Genomic DNA, 18,545 nt, shown 5'->3' with positions numbered 1-18,545 from the left:
GATGGATAATCAACAGATAACTGTGATTTACTGGAAAACAGCCACTGATGAATAGGACTCAGAAATCTAATATGAATAAAAGTATTCAAAAGAAGGGCACCTTGGTGGCTCAGTCGGTTAAGCATCTGACTTTGGCTCAGGTCATGATCTCAGGGTCCTGGGATCGAGTCCTGCATCGGGCTCCCTGCTCAGTGGGGAGTCTGATTGTCCCTCTCCCTCTGCTGCTCCCCCCACCCATGCTCTCCCTGTTTCCCTCTCTCTCTCAAATAAAAAAACTTTTAAAAATTTTTATTTAAAGATTTTTATTTATTTATTTGAGAGAGACAGCGTGAGAGACACAGCACGAGCAAGGAGGAGGGCAGAGGGAGAAGCAGACTCCTCACTGCGCAGGGAGCTAGATACCAGGCTCGATTGGGATCATGACCTTTGCCGAACACAGACGCTTAACTGACTGAGCCACCCAGGTGCCCTCAAATAAATGAAAATCATTAAAAAAAAAAGTATTCAAAAGAAAAGGAATCTTAAGGGACTATTATTACTGGACCTATTCTTGCATAATGACCTCCGTCTACACCTAACAGGCAATGAGCGGGGCCTGTGATCAGCCACAGGCTGAGGACCAGCATGTCTCGTCCACCATGAGCAGGGCGGTGGCCCGAAACTGCAAATTACAGTTGATTCTTGAACAACTCAGGTTTGAACTATGTGGGTTCACTTATATGTAGATTTTTTATAGTACAGTAAATGTATTTCCCTTCCTTATGATTTTCTTAATAACATATTCTTTTCTCTACCTTACTTTATTGTAAGAATACAGTATGTAATACATAGAACAAAGAGAGTTAATCGACAGTTTATGTTATTGGTAAGGTTTCCAACCAACAGTAGGCCATTCGTAGTTAAATTTGGGAGAAGTCAAAAGTTATATGTGGATTTTTGACTGTGTAGGGGCTTGGCGTCCCTAATCCCCATTTTGTTTAAGGGTCAACTGTGTGTGTCATAATAGTGAAGGTTTTGCTATTTCTAAGGATTTACAATGGACACTTTCAGGAGAGATTTTTTTCTCACACTTGAGAAATGACTAGAACAGACTCCAAAGAGAAAAAATATCTTTCCTCCCCACAAAAAAAAAAATACCATGACCTACAATTAAACAATACAATCTACTAAGCCGTTGTATTATGCATGTGTTTTCTCTTGTTAGAAATGATCTAGCTAAGGGGCACCTGGGTGGTTCAGTCAGTTAAGTGTCTGCCTTCGGCTCATGACCTCTGGGTCCTGGGATCGAGTCCCCCATTGGTCTTCCTGCTCAGCAGGGAGTCTGCTTCTCTCTCTCCCTCCCCTTCTCTCTCCCTCCCTCCTTTCCTCCCCCCTTCCTCCCTTCCTCCCCCCTCTATTTTCCTCTGCCCCTCCCCACTGCTTGTTCTCTCTTTCTCTCAAATAAATGAATAAAATCTGAAAAAAAAAGAAAGAAATGATCTAGCTTAGAATTTCGAGATAACAAAATGAAAAGAAAAAAAAAAGCAAAAGGCAAATGTGAGGATACTGTCAGAGAATAACAAGTAAAGTGATAACTTCTGGGTCCCCAGATTAGTAATGGAAACAGAAAAAGAGGATGGACAAAGGATAAAGAAGCTCAATTTTTCTTTCTGTTATGACATGGCTATGCAAAGGGCTACCAGCCCTTCTGATGGCTGAAATATCTTTGACTACCATGGCCCTAATTTTGATTGTCTAATAAAGTCAACATCATTCCACCAGCAAAAAGCAAAAGCTTATGTTTGTCAAATATATGCTTGGTATTAGTTTTCTAAATTAACAGAACTTTATTCAAGAAAAGTATATAACAAGCACTAGTTCTGTCCTTACAACATTTTCCTCCTAAAATGGACCTATCTTCTCCATTTCGATAAATGGCACGACCATCCACCCAGCGACTTAAAATCAGAAACCAAGAAGTTATAGTTGACTTCCTTTTTCCATTGCTGCCATGTCTAACCCACCAGAAGTCCCATCAGCTCTGCCTCCAGAATCCATCCCATACCTAAGGACTCTTCTCTAACTCCCTCACCATCATCCTACCCCAAGTACTGCCACCATTCCTCACGCAACTACTGTGCCCACCTGGTGTTTCTTCTTCTACTTCTGCCCCCTCTACTCCATTATCCAAACACCAGGCCAAGTGATCCATGTAAAATATGTTCTTCCCCTGCACAAAACCTTCCAAAAGCTCCTCATTAAAAGAACAACAAAAAAAATCTGTCATTCCATGGCTTTCAAGACCTTGTATATTCTGACCCCAAGTCCTTTCTGCCCTCATCTCATGAAATTTCAGCTACACAGGTGCTCAGGCTGTGCCTTGCTTCGGTCATGCCTATGCTCTCCCCAGACCCTTTGTACTTGCCCGGTGAGCTTCCTGGAATGACCTTCCCTCAGACCTCCCATCATGGATCCTTAGTGAGCTTCCCCCACATTCACCCTACTCCACCCTCATTGACCCTATCATATTACTAGGGTTTATTTTCTTTGTAGCATTTACTAGAATCTGATGTAAATTCATGACCTACACTGTTATTTGTTGTTGTTCTAGTTTCAGTTTTTTCTTGTTGGTTTTTGGTTTTTATTTTTTATGTGTCTCTTCCCGCTGTGATAAGGATATAAATTTCAAGACAATAGAAATCTTATTTCTCAAAAAAAAAAAAATCTTTTTTCTCTTCCTTACTAATATATCTCTGGAGCCTAAAATACTGCCTATAGAATGTATTTGGTAAGCATTTGTGAATGAATTAACATTATCACTCAAAGCCCTTTTCCTTTAGGGTTCTTAGAAACTTTAACCAAGTTAAAGATGAAGAGAAAATGTCAAGTCCTTTCATATTTTCTATAGGATTTCTAAAGCAAAATGTTAGGCCTTAAAAATGTATAATATAACATGGGACTAAAAAGGGTTGAAGAAGGGGCGCCTGGGTGGCACAGCGGTTAAGCGTCTGCCTTCAGCTCAGGGCATGATCCCGGTGCTCTGGGATCGAGCCCCACATCAGGCTCCTCCGCTATGAGCCTGCTTCTTCCTCTCCCACTCCCCCTGCTTGTGTTCCCTCTCTCGCTGGCTGTCTCTATCTCTGTCGAATAAATAAATAAAATCTTTAAAAAAAAAAAAAAGGGGTTGAAGAAGGCTAATCCATAAACCATATCAGCAAGACCCCTAAATCAAAACTCTTCATTGCTTTAATTGCGTGTACCAGTGGAGGGAGGAGAAGGGGGAGGGAATCAGATGCTCTTAGAGAAGGGAACAAAGTTGGGGTGGGAAGAGTGCCAGTAATGAGTTTATTCCCACATGGTGTTATGTCTCGAAGGCAACTGTCCTCAAGAGAATTGTTGCTTAGACATCCTCCCAACAGCAATTTTCTGTAAATCAGCAGAGAGACTAATTATCAGAAACTTCTCTCCACACAGATAAGTACATTTCTCCCCATTCCTCCACTAACGCTTCAGTCTACATAACTCCTTGTATTGCTGCCTCTTCTGGGTTTGGAAGAAAATCCTTGACTCCGCAAATAGCAAATGCACAGTTCTGTGACTGACCTGTTGTCTAAGTATATGGACTAACATTTCTTACTAGAGTGCCTTTAATTTCGTGTTTATTTTGTGTTTTGTTTGGCAGGGGGAGTAGAGATGTATTACAGAACAGATAAACTAAGGAGAAAATGCAATTGCATAAAGTTGGGGGAAACAAATTCCCCATTATGAGGAAATGACTTCCTACCACATTAAGGGATTTTGTTTGTTGTTTGCTTTTCCCTCTCCACGCCACACTCAACTGTCCTGCAGATAGACAATGATGGGAGGAGTTTCTGCTCTCTCACACAAGGGTGGAGGGGAGGTGGGAGATAAGAAGCAGCCAGTTCAGAGATTAAAAAAAGAAGAAGAAGAAAGTATAGAATTACCCTATTCTTTTCAGTTTTCCGATTTCACATTTTTTGAGTGATAAGACTTTTGACTTCTAATCTTTAAGAGAGGAAAATGCAGTCAATTTGGGAATAGTTTCAATCAAAAGGCAAGCTTTAGACATGGCTAGGGTTTGCTTTTCTCTGTACCACAATGATTTTAATTCCAACTTATAAATTGATATATTTTCTAGAACACAGCTCTATAAGACTTTTAGCCCACCACAGTCCCCCAGATTCTGTCTCTATAATAACAAACACCTCTCCAAAAAAAAAAAAAAAAAAGAAAAAGAAAAAATTTAAATTATCCAGTACTTCCTATAGAAGAAAAAGATCTACCTAGCAGTAATTAGTTATAATGTCATTTAAAAAATAATTAAATAAATAAAAAGATCTTAAGAGGGAACTTTCACAAGTCATAGCACATCCCGAGGAAACTTCATTCACTTGGGAAGTATCAAGAAGATCTCACGATATTTTATGTGATTAATTTTCCTAATACTGAAGGGACATCAAGGAAAAACATAGGTTATAATGTATGAAGAAGACAAAGAAGAAATACAGGACATACAGACATTTTATTATTTACTATCACATCTTGGTCTCAGTCAGGGCTCATTTTCATTGTCTTTCAAAACTCAGCATTACCTCACTCACTGAAGGCACAGAAGGTGTAGCTGGAAGCAAAGGACAACAGTGACTCACACATGGGTGAGAACCTTACTCTGCCTCACAAATAACTGGGCTCCACGCAAATTAGACCTTCAATATTTTTTATGAGAAAATCATACAGGAGAATTCTTATATATCTGGGTTTTCGATGCAGACTCAACACAACTACCATGTCACACATGTACCACATACCTGAGAAAGATTAGCAATACCCTGGCTTGAAAAGGGTAATCCAGCTGTCCTGATATTCATTAGGAATTACGAATATGCCTTCTGGATTACCGTCCTGCAGTATTAATTCTCTTGGTGAATGGGAGCTGGGGAGAAAGCAGACAACGCTGCTGCATATCCATGGTTAGTACACAGGTGAGCTATGAAGCCACTGACACAGCGTTCTAGGTGCCCATGGAAACCTGCGGCCCCCTGGGACCAAAGCTCCTGAAGTAATGTCCTCGACCAGCAAAGTCAGTAGTCCTGACTCAGAGCCACTTTAAAATCCTCACTGATAAAAGCAGGCTAGAAAACTGTCGAAAGTGGCCATCTGTTCAGAAAAGGAGGTTTGGCCAATATCCTTAAGATTACTCTGGTCAAGAAGGAAAGCTCAGAAACAGACATGTTGAGCTGCGGAGTGGCTGAGGGGAGGATGGCTTGCGTTGCGTGTTTTGGTTGTATTATAGGGTGGCTGGACAGACATACATCACAGTCGCTGTTTCGACAGCCATCTGCCTCACGGACAGAAGTAAAGGTTCCTACTTACGTCAAACGGAGCTGAGCTGGATTGGGCATTTCGATCACACGGCTCCCGGAAGCAGTCACTGAAAGGAAGTAGAAGACCCATGGCAATGATCCGGGAGCAAAACTTCTCTGCTTCTTCTGGAGGCCCGTTCTCCTGCTGGCTGAATAGCTTCTCCAACAGGGTTCGCCCTGCAGAAGAAACAATCATGAGAAGGAGGACCAGCGAGTCACCTGGCTCAGAACTCTCCCGGGGGAGTGAGGTCTGGAAGACACAACCCGTGAGCATCACTGTTGCCGAGGCTACTGAGGGGCACAGACAGCAGCTTCCCAATCACAGAGAAAACTCTGCAGTCTGAGGCCTGGGGTTCCTCATGGGAAAAGGCAGCTCTAGTTTGCTCTCCATTCTCTAAAACATTTCCTGCCCCCAAAGAGGATGATCATGTGACGGGCTGTACGTTTTCCACCTGAAGAACAGCTCGGCCTTTTGGATTTCACTGGTAACCCTACTTCCTCTCTTTGTTTACCCTGCTGACGGTTCTCTGAGGGGGCAGTTACCAACCACCAAGTGGGCTAAGAAATGTCAGTGACTGATACGCACAGTCTCTGGCATGGCAATGGGAGGGGCAGGGAATGAGGAGACAGGAGGCAGGCTAAGGCCCTAACCCCTGAGAGAAGAGTTGGCCAGCCAATTCACCACCCTGAAGAGGAACGTGACAGGCTCAAAATATCCTCACATGCTCCTCAGAACCATAGCTCTAAGGTAGGTGCAAACTTTAGTTCTTACTTCCTGAAAAGAGACGACAGAAGAGATGCACGAGAAGGCCACTGGCTGAGGACCCCAGAGGGCCTGGGTCCACCTAGTGCCATGGTTCTCAATCCTAGCTGTACCTGAGATTCATCTGGGACAACGTGATGACCAGAAGTCCCTCATTCATTTCTGATACTCCTTGCTCTCTAATTTATTATCCTTTAGAAATTGATGTAGCTGATTTCTCCATTAGCCAACTCTGGTAGAAGAAATGGAAAATCTCTTGGGTTCCTTTCAGGTCACAACTGCTCCCTCAGTTCTTGCCCTGCTCCTGCTCCTTCCTCTCATTAGTGGATTCACTCTTCAAATTTAGATTAAAATCACTTATCCAGAAAAGACTCCAGCGACCCCCTTGCATACTCTTTTGGCACCCTTCTTAGTACTTTGTGTAATTAATTATTTTAATTAATCATGTGTATACTTATTTGTTTAATATTTACACCTCTTGGGGCCTGGGTGGCTCAGTCAGTTAAACAATTAAACCTGCCTTCGGCTCAGGTCATGATTCCAGTGTCCTGGGATTGAGCCCCATGTTGTACTGGGCTCCCTGCTCAGTGAGGAGTCTGCTTCTCCCTCTCCCTCTGCCCCTCCCCCAACTTGTGCATGCATGCGTGCTCTCTCTCTCTCTCTCTCAAATAAATAAAATCTTTAAAAAAAAATATCTACACCTCTTACTAAAGTAAAATCTCTGACAGCTAGCATACATCCTGCAAATGTGGCCTCTCACACCTAAGAAGTATCAATAAATACTTTTTAGGATTTCTGAATAAATGCAATGTTATGATTCTGTGACAAAGACTCATTCATATCATGGTCAGAAGTAGGAAGGAGATACATCTATCCCAGAGATCAGCAAGCTTTTTCTATAAAGGCCCAAACAGTAAATACTTTAGGCTTCGAGGGCCATGTAAGGTCTCTGTTGCATATTCTTCTTCATTTTTGTTTTGTACAGCTTTCACCATGTAAAAAGCAGTCTTCGCTTGGGGTCCTGCAAAACCAGGCCCAGGTCTGTCCTTCAATTAGAACAAGGAAATTTCAAATGTACAAATGCCTGTAAGGATACTACTCGTGCAATCTTCTTGCCTCTTCCTATTTTTGTTTGTACAACAAAACTCATTTCAAAATCTACCTCTGATATGTAGAATAACAAAGCACAGCAAAAGAGGTCTCTGTATTTTCTTCATTCCTTTAGGTCACTAGAGAACATTCTTTGGTCTCCCAGGATATTTTCGGAGGGGAAATAAAGGATTTTTCTTCTATAGGACTTAAGTTTCCCTGAATCTAGCTGGAACCAACCAAGGAAACTACATCCCTCAATTCTCAAATGATTAATTATTGCTGCAGTATACCCATCTGATGACTGAACACAGCCAGAAAACCAAGTCTTTCCTGTAACTCAGAAACTGGGTATGACAGAAGGGGAGACAGGATCTTCCCTATGTGAGAGTATTTGGGTGTGATCAAATAAATATGTATATCAAGCCAAAAATGATCAGAAAGCGTTATGGGGAAATGTGGAAGAGAGGAAAGGACAACCCCCCTGGAGCTTCAGCTCTATGATGAACAAATACCCCTCAATCCTTCATCCAGGGCTTCCCAACCACAGCTCCACTGATGTCTTGGGATGGATAATTCTGTGTGTCCTGTGCACTATAGGATGTTAGCACCATCACTGGCCATTACGCACTAGACACCAGCAGCATAACCACTGCTCTTCCAGTTGTAAGAGCCTAAGTGTCTCCAGACATTGCCAAATGTCCCCCAATCTGAGAATCCCTGCTCAACCTCTCTGAAGAGAACCTCACAGGTTCACATGGACCATAACTTGCTGCCCCTACATCCTCCTCTAGCAGCCCTCTACATGGAGACATTTTGTGTCAAATCCCACATGTATCAGGGATAGGAAGTGAGTGAGTGACTTCCTTGATCCCCTGAGCACTTTCAAATAATTTATTCTCCTTCAAAACCATCAGCCTCTTTGTAACTCCTGCCACAAGCTAGACCACCTGTCATCCTTCTCCTTTCTGCCATCCACTAACTTCTTGTCATTCCCAATCTCCTCCCCACCGTTCACTGAATACCTCCTGACTCAACCACTGTGCTTTCCACCCTTGCTCCTATCAGTGATTCTGACATCCACATGGAGATCAAACCAACACCCAGGGATATAACTCATCTGAGATCTTGAATCCTTGCCTCCACTCAGTGTTTCTTCCACCCCCACACAAGCAAGCCATTCAGAAGACCAGTTTCAAACTTTACTCTAGTCCTCCATGGCTTTCCGTCACCCTCAGAGCAAAACCCAACTCCTCATTTCAACTCAAGAGCCCCCTCCCCACTCCTGTCCCTTCTTCCTGCTCTCCCTGAAGGCAGTCTCACCTACTAGCCTCCTCCTCCTGAACACACAGAGGTCACTCTCACCTCAGAGCCTTTTGTACTAGACACTCTTCCCAAGATACTTGAATGACTCACTCTTTCATCTGATTCAGGCCTCTGCTCAGTTATCTCTTCCACTGAGAGAACTTCCTGACCCCTTTTTCTTAAATAGCACACCAGTCACTCTTTTTCCCACTATTCCTCTTTATTCTTCAGTGATTTCAGCCCTTGAATTTATGTGAGTCTGTGGTCTCTCTCTTCCTCACGGAAGGTAAACTCCATGTTAGCAGGCTTTATTGTTTGGTCACCATCCTCTACCCACAACCTCAAGAAAGACCTGACACAATACAGTTGATTGATTAATGTTTTGGTCATAAGTGAATATATATATATATATATATATATATATATATATATATATATATATATATATATATATATATATATATATGGAAGGAACATCTAATCTTTCACCATTACCTTCTACCCTTTCAGCTTATATTCTAGAACCCCCTCTGAAGCTCCACTGTCCACAGGGATCTTGAGTCAGTCATCCCTGCCACTGTCACACAATCCATCACTCCCTTCCTCACCTGCTTAAATTTTATTTCCCATCACTGCAATCACATGCTTCAAACACTCCAGCTCCCCTGCCCCTCTTTCCCACCATGGTAGCCAAAACCCCAATTCATCCAGTCTAGACATCTACCTTTTCTTTGCCTTCACCAAAGCAACTGAACACAATGAAGGAAAGACACACACTCATTGCCTGTTTTCACTTTAAGATCATGAATATAGACCTCAATTAGACCCAACACTGCTCTGTATTCTCATCTAAACATATTGTTTCCAATACAACTTTATACATTTTCTCCCCCATTAACCCAGTCTTTCCAATGATGAGATACAATGATCTTCTCAAATAATGTATTGAGAAAATGGAAAAAAGCAAGACAAACTGCAAATATGCAAAAACAGCTACACTGATATCCTTCTTCCTCACACAAGAAGTAGGACCTGCTCCAAACCAAAGCAAGCTCTTCCCCTCATTGTTCTAGTTGAATTCCTTGTGACATGGCCAGGAGGTCACTTCTTTACTCCTTTCCTCTCCTGAGTCAGGAACATTTCCTGCTTTACTGGACATTTCCAGCATCACACACACACACACACACACACACACACACACACACACAAAATCTCCCTTAGCCCACATCACTCCTTACCCCCAACTACTGTCCCATTTCTTGATTTCCTTTCACATCAAAACTACTGACCAGAATTACCTAAACTTGTTACCTCTAGTCCCTCACTTAAGCAGTCTAATTTCCAAATCTAATTTGACTTCCATCCCACATTGCAACAGATACTAGTAGCCAATACTATATCAATAACATCTGTCTTCATCTTATTCAGTTTCTTAATCTCTCAGAAAATTTCCACTGTTCACTCACTCTTACTCCTTAGAATACTCTGCTATCACCTCTATGATACCACCCTGTATTTTCTCTACTTCACTGGCCACTGTCTCTCCAGTCCCCTCTCCTGCTTTCTCTACTCAACATGTCAATGTATGAGTGAGTACTTCCTGGCTCATTCTGTTTATTCCCTCAAGTCTTCCTGTATTGCTTCCTATAATCTCACCCATTCTATACACACTCCTCCACCTGAAACCAGATGGATTTCTGTCACTGCATCAGTTGAGTATGTCAGAGTGACATCATACATGGACAGAATGCACGAGGCAGCTAAGTGAGATCCTGAACTATATTGTAATAGCAGGAAAACTGTGAGAAAAAATGAGAATTCCAAGAACCACCAAATAGGCAATGAGTTTGTCAATTTTTTTCCCTCAACTTGGACTCAAGATAGGCTAAAACCCAGAAGGTGGTGATAGCATTAACAGGAAGAGCTTGAAGGGGCAATTCTGCAATGTGTGTCCATGATGTTTAAAAAGTTCACCCCTTGGGGTGCCTGGGTGACACAGCGGTTAAGCGTCTGCCTTCGACTCAGGGCGTGATCCCGGCGTTCTGGGATCGAGCCCCACGTCAGGCTCCTCTGCTATGAGCCTGCTTCTTCCTCTCCCACTCCCCCTGCTTGTGTTCCCTCTCTCGCTGGCTGTCTCTATCTCTGTCGAATAAATAAAAAAATAAAAAATAAAAAAATAAAAAGTTCACCCCTTGACCCAAAAATTCACCTTTGCAAAATCAATCCTACATAAATATTTGATATATCCAAAGAGTGATGCATCACAGGATTACCATGAAGATTAAATGACATACTACATGTCAAATGCTTAGCACAGTTCCTGCTGTAATAGTAAATGTTTATTAATAGTAAAAATATGAAAAAATTAGAATATATAACAACAAAAATGCATGGTAAAAAATGTCTTTATATACAATGGCTATACATGTAGCCATTAAAATCATGTTATTATAGCTGAGAACTTCCCTAATCTGGGGAAGGAAAAAAGAATTCATGTCCAAGAGGCACAGAGGACCCACCCCAAGATCAATGAAAATAGACCAACACCCCAGCATATAATAGTGAAACTTGCAAATGTTAGAGCCATGGAAGCTATCCTGAGAGCAACTAGGGTGAAGATATTTCTTATGGAGAGAGGAACATCAGAAAAACGTCAGACCTGTCCCCAGAGACCTGGCAAGACAGAAAGGGCAGGCAACACATATTCAGGGAACTAAATGAGAAGAACATGCAGCCAAGGATACTTTATCCAGCAAGGCTGTCATTCAGAACAGATGGAGAGGGGCGCCTGGGTGGTGCAATCGTTAAGTGTCTGCCTTCAGCTCAGGGCATGATCCCGGCGTTTTGGGATCGAGCCCCACATCAGGCTCCTCCACTATGAGCCTGCTTCTTCCTCTCCCACTCCCCCTGCTTCTGTTCCCTCTCTCGCTGGCTGTCTCTATCTGTTAAATAAATAAATAAAAATCTTTAAAAAAAAAAAAAAGAACAGATGGAGAAATAAAGAGCTTTCAGGACCAGCAGAAACTAAAAGACTATATGACCACCAAGCCTGTCCTGCAAGAAATATTATGGGGGATTCTCTAAAAGAAGAAAGATCCCAAGAGTAATATAGGCCAGAAATATACAGAGACAATGTATGGAAACAGGGACTTTACAGGCAATATGATGCACTAAATTCATATCTTTCAATATTACTCTCAACATGAAGGGCCTAATGCTCCCATGAAATGGCACAGGGTTTCAGGTTGGGGAAAAAAAAAAAAAAAACCAGGACCCATCCATATGCTGTCTAAAAGAGACTCATTTTGAACCTAAATACCTTTCAGATTGAAAGTGAGGAGATGGAGACCCATTTACCATGCCAACGGACCTCAAAAGAAAGCTGGGGTAACAATCCTCATATCAGACAAATTAGATTTTAGTAAGTCTTACTTAGTATGTAGTAAGTCTTACTACAGTCTTCAGTTTAGATGTAGAGGGACACTATATCATACTTAAAGGGTCTATCCAACAAGAAAATGTAACAATTGTAAATATCTATGGCCTCGACATGGGAGAAGCCAACTACATAAACCAACTAATAACCAAACCAAAGAATCATATTGATAATAATACATTAATAGTAGGAGACTTCAACACTCCACTCACATCAATGGACAGATCATTAAGCAGAAGATCAGCAAAGAAACAAGAACTTTGAATGACATATTGGACCAGATGGACTTCATAGATATATACAGAACATTCCACACTAAAACAACAGAATACTCATTCTTCCCGAGTGCACAGCCTAAACCAAGCAGGAGAAGAGAAATAATAAAGATTAGAGCAGAAATCAATGAAATAGAAAGTAGAAGAACAGTAGAACAGATCAACAAAACTAAAAACTGGTTCTTAGAAAGAATTAATAAGATCGATCAACTTCTGGCCAGACTTACCCAAAAGAAAAGAGAAAGGACTGAAATTAATAAAATCATGAATGAAAGCAGAGAGAAATCACGACCAAATACTAAGGAAATACAGGCAATCATTTGAACTTATTACCAACAGCTACAAGCCAAAAACTAGGCAATCTGGAAGAAATGGATGCCTTCCTGGAAACTTACAAACTACTAAGATTGAAACAGGAAGAAATAGACAATCTAAACAGAACAATACCCAGCAAGGAAATTGAAACAATAATCAAAACCCTCCAAAAAAACAAGAGTCCAGGGCCAGAATTCCCAGGGGAGTTCTACCAAACATTTAAAGAAGAAATCATACCTACTCTACTGAAGCTGTTCCAAAAAATAGAAACAGAAGGAAAACATCCAAACTCCTTCTATGAGGCCAGCATTACCTTGATCCCCAAACCAGACAAAGACCCCATCAAAAAGGAGAATTACAGACCAATATCCCTGATGAACATGGATGGAAAAATACTCAACAATATCCTAGCCAATAAGATCCAACAGTACATTAAAAAGATTATTCACCATGACCAGGTGAGGTTTATTCCTGGATGCAAGGGTGGTTCAAGTTTTGCAAATCAGTCAACGTGATAGATCACAGTAACAAAAGAAGAGACAAGAACCATATGATCCTCTCAATCAATGCAGAAAAAGCATTTGAGAAAATACAGCATTCTTTCCTGATTAAAACTCTTCATTTTTTTTTTTAAAGATTTTATTTATTTACTTGACAGAGATAGAGACAGCCAGCAAGAGAGGGAACACAAGCAGGGGGAGTGGGAGAGGAAGAAGCAGGCTCATAGCGGAGGAGTCTGATGTGGGGCTCAATCCCATAACGCCGGGATCACGCCCTGAGCCGAAGGCAGACGCTTAATGATTGTGCCACCCAGGCGCCCCTAAAACTCTTCAAAATATAGGGATAGAGGGAACACACTTCAATATCACAAAAGTCATCTATGAAAAGCCCATGACGAATATCATTCTCAATGGGGAAAAACCGAGCTTTTCCCTTAAGATCAGGAATAAGGCAAGGATGGTGTCACCACCTTTGTTCAACATAGTACTAGAAGTCCTAGCCTCAGCAATCAGACAACAAAAAGAAATAAAAGGCATCAGATTGGCAAAGAAGTAGTCAAACTCTCCTTTTTGCAGATGACATGATACTTTATGTGGAAACTCCAAAAGACTCCACCCCCAAATTACTAGAATTCATACAACATTTCAGCAATGTGATTACTGGATACAAAATCAATGCACAGAAATCAGTTGCATTTATATATACTAACAATGTGACTGAAGAATAAGAAATTAAGGAATCAATTCCATTTACAATTGCACCAAAAATCATAAGACACCTAGGAATAAACTTAACCAAAGAGGTGAAGGAGGATCTATACTCTAGAAACTACAGAACACTGATGAAAGAAATTAAGGAAGACACACAGAGAAAAACATTCCACGCTCATGGATTGGAAGAATAAATATTGTGAAAATGTCTGTGCTGCCCAGAGCAATCTACACTTTCAATGTGAACCCTATCAAAATATCATCGACATTTTCCACAGAGGTGGAACAAACAATCCTAAAATTTGTATGGAACAGAAAAGACCCTGAATTGCCAAAGTAATGTTGAAAAAGAAAACCAAAGCTAGGGACATCACAATGCCTGACTTCAAGCTATATTACAAAGCTATGATCATCAAGACAGCATAGTTTTGGCACAGAAACAGACACATAGATCAATGGAACAGAATAGAGAACCCAGAAATAGACCCCCAACTCTATGGTCAACTTATCTTCCACAAATCAGGAAAAAATATCCAATGGAAAAAGACAGTCTCTTCAATAATTGGTGCTGGGAAAAATGGACAACTATATACAGAAGAATGAAACTCGACCATTCTCTCACACCATACACAAAGATAAACTCTAAATGGATGAAAGGCCTCAATATGAGACAAGAATCCATAAAAATCCTAGGTGTCAAACCTTTTTGACATTGGCCACAGCAACTTCTTTCAAGACATGTCTCCAAAGGCAAGGGAAACAAAAGCAAAAATGGACTTTTGGGACTTCATTAAGATAAAGACCTTCTGCACAGCACAGGAAATAGTCAACAAAACTAAGAGGCAACCCACGGATTGGGAGAAGGTATTTGCCAATGGCATTACAGAAAAAGGGCTGGTATCCAAGATCTATAAAGAACTTCTCAAATTCAACACCCAAAAAACAAATAATCAAGTCGAGAAATGGGCAGAAGACATGAACAGATATTTCTCCAAAGAAGACATACAAATGGTTAACAGACGCATGAAAAAATGTTCAACATCACTAGCCATCAGGGAAATACAAATCAAAACCACAATGAGATACCACCTTACACCAGTTAGAATGGCAAAAATTAACAAGACAGGAAACAAATGTTGGAGAGGATGTAGAGAAAGTGAAACTCTCTTACACTGTTGGTGGGAATGCAAGCTGGTACAGCCACTCTGGAAAACAGCAAGGAGGTTCTTCAAGATGTTAAAAATAGAGCTACCCTATGACCCAGCAATTGCACTACCAGGTATTTACTCCAAAGATAGAGATGTAGTGAAAAGAAGGGGTACATGCACCTCAGTGTTCATAGCAGCAATGTCCACAATAGCCAAACTGTGGAAGGAGCCGAGATGTCCTTCAACAGATGCATGGATAAAGAAGATGTGGTCCATATATACAATGGAATATTACTCAGCCAACAGAAAGGATGAATACCCACCATTTACATCAACATGGATGGAACTGGAGGGGATTATGTTAAGTGAAATAAGTCAAGCAGAGAAAGACAATTGTCATATGGTTTCACTTATATCTGGAACATAAGGAATAGTGTGGAGGACCACAGGGGAAGGGAGAAAACCTGAATAGGAAGAAATCAGAGAGGGAAACAAACCATGAGAGACTCTGGTCTCTGGAAAACAAACTGAGGATCATCGAAGGGAGGGCTTGGGGGAATGGGGTAACTAGGTGATGGGTATTAAGGAGGGCATGTGTGGTGATGGGCACTGGGTGTTATATGCAACTAACGAATTGTTGAACACTACATCAAAAACTAATGATGTATTATATGTTACTTCAACTTAAAAAAAACATAATAACTCAATTAATTTAAAAACATAACAAACATATGAAAAGGAATAAAAAACAAAAATAGATACCACTGGAGAATGCTAGGGCACCAAACCTCACTGATAATAGAATTAATGGGAGATAACAGAAGCATTTCCAGTATAAACTGTGTTTCAGGGTAATACAGCACACCTAGTGAATAAAAAAAAAGTTTTCAATACAGAAAGTTCTAGCGAAAAGGGGCAAAAAAGTGACAAAATTAGAAAATCACCCTTTTGCAATCCATAATTAATTCCTTTTGCAGTCCTTATGGTTCACTTAATGAATAGTTAATGGATGGGAAACCCATTCGAGAAACAGTCAACTGAAAAATTTGCAAGAAGGAATCAAGCTGTCATCCCCAAACCCACAAATCATTCACAGCTTCAGTACAACTGAGACAGGCAGACACGGTAAGCCTCCTGATGTGGGTTTAGCAAGTATACAGCACTGCCCGTCTAGCACATGTGCTATTCCAAACCCCTGGGAAAAAAAGAGAAGAGGATTGAATCGTGTCAGATTGGTTCTGACTGCTAATCTAAGATACAGAGAGTTCTGAAAATGGACTAATTACCAGATACTATTAAACAACAAATTTGATTTGCATTCAATATAATAATGGCATTGTAGCATATTAAAAAGTCCTTTTTTGAGACACATACCGAAGTACTTAAAATTAACATGATGCCTGGTATTTGTTTCAAGTTATTCCATGAGAAAGTGTGTATTTGAGAGAAGCAGACAAAACTATTATGGCATTGATAATTACTGAAGCTTGGTGATAGGTACATGGGGCTCATCATACCTCTACTTGTGTGTACGGTCCAATCTTCCCAACAAATATCTTAAATTTTGCCATTGAAAAGATTAATGATTGCAAGGCCAAATAAATAAATAGGGCACACCTGACTGCCTCAATCAGTAGAACACGGGACTCTAAAATTGCAAACCTAACAAGGTGTCCTCCTTATTCTACAAAACAAGAGACGTGAATTCAGTTTATTAAAGAGTCAAATGATCGTGGTAGGAACATGAAATATTTTTACTTCTTCTAGGACCGGCACTCTAGCTGGAATGCACTGAGCACCCTTTCTGACCATGATTAATTTGACCAGGGTGGAGGGAGCAGACAGAGACAGGAACTTCTGTTTTTCTTCTCATAGTTGATGACTAGAGATTTAACTGGAACACACTGGGCTACTACATGGAATTCCTTGAATCTAAACTGGGGAGACTCATTGGATACAAAGCCTTATGGACTTAACCTTCTTTTTTAACTGTATAAACTGGCTGGCTAGGACCTGGACACAGAGGTCCCAGATTCCCTATGGCACCCCCTTCTGCACCCCCCCACCACACCCACAGTTCAGGATAGCCCATGACTCCTGGTCCCTTACACCATTCCTTGGTCAAAGGACCTATACTAGACTGAGATGTGTTGGTCACACCAAAAAATGAAAATAATTGGTCCTAGAGTATGAATAAGCGTAACTTTCCTTAAGTGTTCAGCTAGTCAAAGCTTTGTTTAATTTCATATTTTCATTATTTAATCAACAGTATATCCCGAGCTCTTACTAGGTACAAAATAGCTCTAAGTCAACTTGCCAAAAACCTATTTGCTGAATGAACAAGTCAGGAAAAACTGCAGGTGGGCATGATAGGGCCTGGTGGGGTGCTGCTTGCTAGGAGGTCAGCCCCAAGGGCCAAGGCCACAGGGTCAGCCAGGGAGGTTGCATAGCAGTTACATGCAGTCCTGGGCTACTTATCAAGGAGATGCAAACAGGGACCACAGGTAAGGGAAGACCTAGGTTCAACCACTACCAAGGCAACACTCCCCTTGTAGCTGCAGTAACTCTAAAATTTGAGAAAATTCTCAAAGGCCAATAAAATCATTCTTTACAATGCAGACTGGTATAAACTCTACAGGTACATAAGAACTAGTTTCTGGTGGATTTATGAGTCTAAGTGCATGGGCAGGAGATGGGCAAATTTTCTCAGGCTCTCCCTTCCTCCACCCCTCCCTCCCACGGGGCCCAAATAAAAAACCCAGTGGGGAAAGCAGTCTTTCTTTCAAACCCAGCCTCTAACTGTCATTTCATCAATTAGGAAATGCAGGACCAGGGATTTTAGGTGTTTGGCACAAGGTCCCACTATCTTCATCGAAGAAAGGCTCATCTCACTGATCACACAAATTACATATCTAACAGAGAGCCTAAAGAAATCTCGAAGTGTACACCCATGGACAGGTCTTTCATCTTGTATAGAATACAGAATATCTGCTCTTTTCTGCCCATTCTTTTCCACTGAAAGTACATGGACTCTATCTCTAGACTTCATAAAATGCATTCAGCAGAAGAAGCGTGGGATAGCAGCCATGACCTTAAGCTTTGGAAACCAACTGCCGAGGTGCCCCCCTGATGCTACTCGTGTTCAAGCTATGGCTCAGACCAGCTACTCAATTTCTCTTAAGCCTCCTCAGTTTCCTCATCTATAACCAGAAATAATCACCTTCATTACCTCCTAGGACTATTGTAAGAATTAAGTTGAAATAATTTTTGTAACAGGCTTAACACAGTGTCCGATAAATATGACCCATCATTATTTTTATCAAGATTCATTCCAAAGGTTCTGTACTCTTAAATAGGATAAATAAAAATTTGGTTTAACCTAAAGGAAGGAAATCATAAGTAGTCAACTGAATCCTAAGAATATACTCTAACCTAAAAGCATTAGAAAAAGTATAATAAGCAAGGTGATCACAGATTAAAATATCTTCATCCACCAAGTTTTCATTTTTGTTTTTGTTTTTTTGTGTTACATTCAATAGATCTTAATGACATCAACTAGGTAATATTTAACACTCTACTTTCTAGAATTCCTAACTAATGTTTTCTAAAGCTTGCATTATTTGTTAGTTACTTGTTAAAT

The 18,545-nt window shown here is 40.9% G+C and overlaps 1 protein-coding gene across 1 annotated transcript in view; it reads right to left on the bottom strand.

Annotated features, from left to right (window-relative positions):
• The window catches only part of FMN2 (formin 2), a 356,215-nt gene that overhangs the window by 315,055 nt on the left and 22,615 nt on the right, over window positions 1–18,545 (bottom strand). The window contains exon 2 of the mRNA XM_057315375.1: window positions 5,374–5,540. Coding sequence (XP_057171358.1) covers window positions 5,374–5,540 — 167 coding nt within the window. The remainder of the gene's footprint in view (window positions 1–5,373; window positions 5,541–18,545) is intronic.

The sequence above is a fragment of the Ursus arctos genome, unplaced genomic scaffold (genome assembly GCF_023065955.2).
Source record: "Ursus arctos isolate Adak ecotype North America unplaced genomic scaffold, UrsArc2.0 scaffold_2, whole genome shotgun sequence".
NCBI lineage: Eukaryota > Metazoa > Chordata > Mammalia > Carnivora > Ursidae > Ursus > Ursus arctos.
This window is presented reverse-complemented; position numbering and strand designations above follow the sequence as displayed.